Raw genomic sequence first — 5,290 nt, 5'->3', positions numbered from 1 at the left:
CATTACGATAAAAATATTAATATTAAAAATATGTATGTAATTTTAACTACTTTTAATATAGTAAGCTGGTTTTAATATATGTTAATAATGTATACAATTATTATTCTTTTATCTTATATGAAATATAAAATTTTAATTCATTTATAGTATGGTAATATATATAGAATATGAGGGGAAAAAATAAGTGTATAACTTCAATTAAAATGATTGCACTCATAGTTCTGTTGTGTATATGCCACCATTATGAGGATGAAGTATATTAATTATGTATATGAATATTGTATATATTAGGTTATATTATTAATATATAAAAAAAAATTTGACCATTATATTTAGCTATATATTAATTATATAAATATATTTTATATCTTTATTTAGCGCATATTATCTAAATATTTTTCTAACACATTCAATGCTGATAATACTTATATTACAAGAAAAGAACGCTTGCTGGCTAAAAATATATTCCAAAGAAAATATAAACAAGAAGCTTTAAAAGTTAATTTAAAATTTTTTAACCCAAAGTATACTATAAACCATGATTCGCATAAAATATCCTCTATATACAAAGATATGAAATTGCTGGATGAATGTGTTCAAGAATTATTATTAGATCTACCTGAAAAATTAGATAAACATGTAGTAAAAGATGAAATAACGAATAAAACATTAGAAAGAGCCATATTTAAAGATTACCCTATAATCCATGTTATTCCATTAAGTAGAAGAATTGCTGTTATATTGTATGATTTTACTGGGAAAAAAATACATGAGATTGCTGTTCATTCTTTATATAATTCTTTAGTTATTATATTAACACATAAATGCAATTCAAATTTATACGGTAAATATACAGAGTTAAATAATGTAGCATTTCTTACTATAGTGGTTATATGTTTATCACAAATATTATATAATATCGGAAAATTTGATTTTTTAAAAAAATATGAGACTCCTGAAATGAGAGAAAAAGAATTAGCCAAGGAAAGAAAATGGGAAATTAAAAAAAAGAGAGAACAGGATGTGTTAAAATATAAAGAAATAGAAAAACATGGAATAAACGATTTGGACACTTACATGAAGTACTATAAGCAAAGATATTATAGTAGGAAAGGATTAAGAAAGTTTGACTGTTACTGTGAAAAAAAAATATTCGATAAAATGGAAAAGATAAGTAATATTAAGAGTAAAAATGTAATAAAAAGACTATGCAAGAAATACATACTTTGTGGTGTGTCGTACTCATTATTTCAATCATGTGCTATCATTATTTCTGTGTTAGACCTCGTTAAAAGTAATGTGATTTATGATGCTTTTAAACACAATTATGGTATTTATTACGAAATTTGTAGTCATAAAACTGGTCATAAGGGTATTCAAGGTTTTCTTTATACAGGATTTGGTAGTGTTTTGAAGACTTCTAATATATCGAAGGAATTTTTATATATTTATTTTACATTCTTTTCATCATTATCATTTATAATTATGGCATCCATTATATACATAATTATAAAAATTGTAAAATATGAACATTTAAAAGAAAGAAAAGTTAAAATGAATTTTATAGAATATTGTTCCTTCTGCAAAGAAGTGTTAATTAAATTATAATTCCACAAAATATATATAGATAATATCATATGATTACATATATCAATAATTCTTAATGTAATATATATTTCATATATGAATATATGTCAAATATATCATCGTAGTTGTATTTATTTTTTATGGTATGTTTCTATATAAATGCTATTTGTTTTTATTTATGCATGAAATATTTATAGATTTAAATTAATTTCATATAAAATAACATATTATGCATGAAATTCTTTCACATTATATAAATTATTTGATTAGTTTTATGTAAGGGTTCAGGGGTTAGAATTCATGGGATACTTTAAATTATAGATTTTTTTATTTTTGAAAGTTTTTTTATGTAACTATTATGATTATTATATTTATATAATAATTTCTGTTATATATATTATTTATAAGTTATTTAATTATTAAATAATTCGCCATATTCTTTTTACAAATAATTATATGCATGTTATGATCATTCATATAATATATTATAATATATATAACTATTCTTTACAAAATTTTCATTGGATTATCACATATATAGTAATCATTTTACTATAACTATTTTACATATACATATTATCTCTTATTGTATGTATCCTAAATTTTATCCGACGTAGAGCTGAAATGTTTTAGTTTATCTATGAACTAGTATCTAAATATTATTTAACAATTTTTTTTACAATTATTAAGGATCGTGTTATATATTTGATGTAAATAAAGTCTATGATTAAATTAAATGATTAAAATATTTTTAAAATTATGCCATATATCATGTCGTTATTCATTAATAAACGTTTTTCTGAACGTTCCAATCATTGCACTTATCATATAATATGAAAGATTAGTAGTTCTAATATTATCATAAACTTTAATATATTTTGGAAATATAACATTAAAGCTAATGCAAAAATAGAAATACTTAAATATGAAGAATTTAAAAAAAGCACATTTAAGGGAAAAAATAATACTTGCTTTTCATAAATAACATCTTTCTAAATTTTGTACATATTGTAATCTTAATAAAATGTATATTAAAAGGTCTCTTTTCACATTCATAGTTGAAAACAATGCATTGTATATATATAAATTAAAATCTATATATATTTCATACTTTTTATAAAAAACTATTATGCATTAAAAAATTCAGAATATATAATATGTTTCATACCATACGTATTAATTATATTAAATAATAAATTATATAAAATTATTAAATATTTGTCCTTTTATTTAATTATCCTCATCTAATAAATATTTTTATTACTATTATTTATAGTTAAGGAATATATTTTTTCACGTAAATTTAAAACATTACAAATAGTTTAATAGTATTGAATTTATATAAATATGTTAAAAAATAAAAATTTATAATTTAATATATATACATTATACTATTATAATAAAAAAATATTTAGTTTTTATATATAAAATGCTCTATATATTCACAATATAATATTTTCATTCTATTATAGCTATTATGCTTTTATGTGCATGGGGGTTATGATTCACATGCTCATGATTCATTATTTAGTATATAGGAAATTGTTATAAAAAAATGTTGTCAACATAATATTTTGATTTGTCATAATTTTCATAAATTATACATTTTGAGGTTAAACAAGGTATACAAATTATTAATAATTTTAGATTATTTTATTTTAATTTATTATTAAATTTAATTAAACATTTGTATCATATTCAGGTAATTTTAATTATTTCTTACTAATAAAAATATTATGAAAATTATATATTATAGTTTATGCACATAGCAAGTTTAAGGGGATAATAATATAAATATTAACTTAATTTTAACAAAAAATTATATTGTTTATGTTATGGCATTTATATTCTTTCTATGTATTCATTAATGATATAATAAGATAAATATAATAATGATATGGAATAAATAATATAATCATAAGAAAAACATCAATTAAAACATAAGAATTTAAGTAATAATAAGGGTAAGGAAATGTACAATTAATTGTAATAGTAAATAACATTGCACTACATTATAATATTTAAATTTCCATATTAAAAACAAAAATATAAGGATACATAAAGGAAGAAATGATTTATTGTTGTCTTCCATGTTGTTACTCTTCAATATTGCCATCAATATAATAAATATAATTATTTATCAGATAGTTCTATGTTTATCATTTATAATAGTTATTAAATTCTATTTATATAAATAACACATTTATTTGAAAAATTTCGAAATTTTACAATATTCCTACAGTTGTAAAATATAAAAGAATGTTTAAATATATTAATATTATTATTATTATATTTATTTAAATAATTTAGTATAAAAAGAACAATATTTTTTATAAATTAATATATATAGATCACATATTGCATGTATTTACATAAAACAGTAATTTATATATAGATATATATTGTTTATATATTAAAATATATATTTTAAATTATATTTTAGTTTAATAATATACATTACTTATAATCATCATTATTTATATGTGATAAATTCTTTTTTTTACATTTTTCCTAATTTTTTATACCTAGGTATTAACAGTATAAACATTTGTTTATGTTGTATTTAACAAATGGAATAATAGAAATATTATTTTCTATAATTATATAAATGTATAAATTGAATATAATTGTGATTATATGTATTCATTTTAGAACATATGTATTAATTTACCTAATGTATTGTATTATCATATGCGTTGTTTTTATTTAGTAATATATTTCGTCTAGACAGAATATAAATTGCTATTCATTTATTTAATTAATTTATTAAGAAGTAAATATAGTTATTTATTTATATGGAGATTTAATGATAATGTTAATTAAAGAAAAGTGCGCGCATGTTCAAAAAAGATTTTTATAATATGAATGGATGACAATTTTTATTTTTAGTGAAATTGTAAACAATGGAATATCATTTTAAAATTAATTAATTATATGGAAAAATAATATATTTAAAATTTACAAATATATCACAACGAAAACAACATTATTATAATAAATAGTTGTGTAAATGTCATAAAAAATCTTGTTATATGCATTACAATGCTTTAAAGGATAGTAAGTGAATAATTATATTAAAATTAAAAAAATATATAACAAACAGATGAATATATATATATCAAAAATTTTATTATGTAAAGTTCAATAATGTTTTATTAACTAAAATCATTTTGAAACGAAACAATTATCAATTTATGTATAAGCGATGATTTATAAAAGTAGGACATAAAGTATATTAGAACATTAAGATAAATATTATTATAGCTATTTATATATACATAAATAAGTAAATGATTGAAATTATTCATAAAAATATAAATTCAATTCATTTTTTAAGCATTTATATTTAACACATTTATTTTTAGCGCATAATGTACATAAATTCAATTCCTTTTTTATTTCATTATCTCTATATTTTTTTTTATTTCTATCACATATATATAGATTACATGAATACATATTATACTTATATACTATATATGAATTGATGCGTTCATTTTTCAAATGAAAAGGTTATTACACAAATTAGTACAAAATAAATGAATGAAAATTGTAATAATTAGATGATTAAGCAGTTATTTTATGAAAATTATTAACATATATATATATATTCTTCATAAAAGTGCTTATATAGATTATGGGTATAAATGTTGTATTTTCATAGGCAAATATATATATAGCGCGAAGTATTAATATATTTCAA

General features: G+C 18.5%; 1 protein-coding gene across 1 annotated transcript; it reads left to right on the top strand.

Moving 5' to 3' along the window:
* Positions 1–203: 203 nt before the first annotated feature.
* On the top strand, positions 204–1,608 carry PGO_002850 (variable surface protein; the record flags this gene model as incomplete). Its single annotated transcript, XM_028691202.1, has 2 exons — positions 204–254; positions 379–1,608. 2 exons carry the CDS (start codon positions 204–206, stop codon positions 1,606–1,608), a joined length of 1,281 nt encoding a protein of 426 aa, XP_028547003.1.
* Positions 1,609–5,290: the final 3,682 nt, after the last annotated feature.

This window comes from Plasmodium gonderi (assembly GCF_002157705.1).
Source record: "Plasmodium gonderi DNA, contig: Pgo-contig_326, whole genome shotgun sequence".
NCBI classification, from domain to species: domain Eukaryota; phylum Apicomplexa; class Aconoidasida; order Haemosporida; family Plasmodiidae; genus Plasmodium; species Plasmodium gonderi.
Note: the sequence above shows the minus strand (reverse complement) of the source record. Positions and strands in the feature narration are given on the sequence as shown.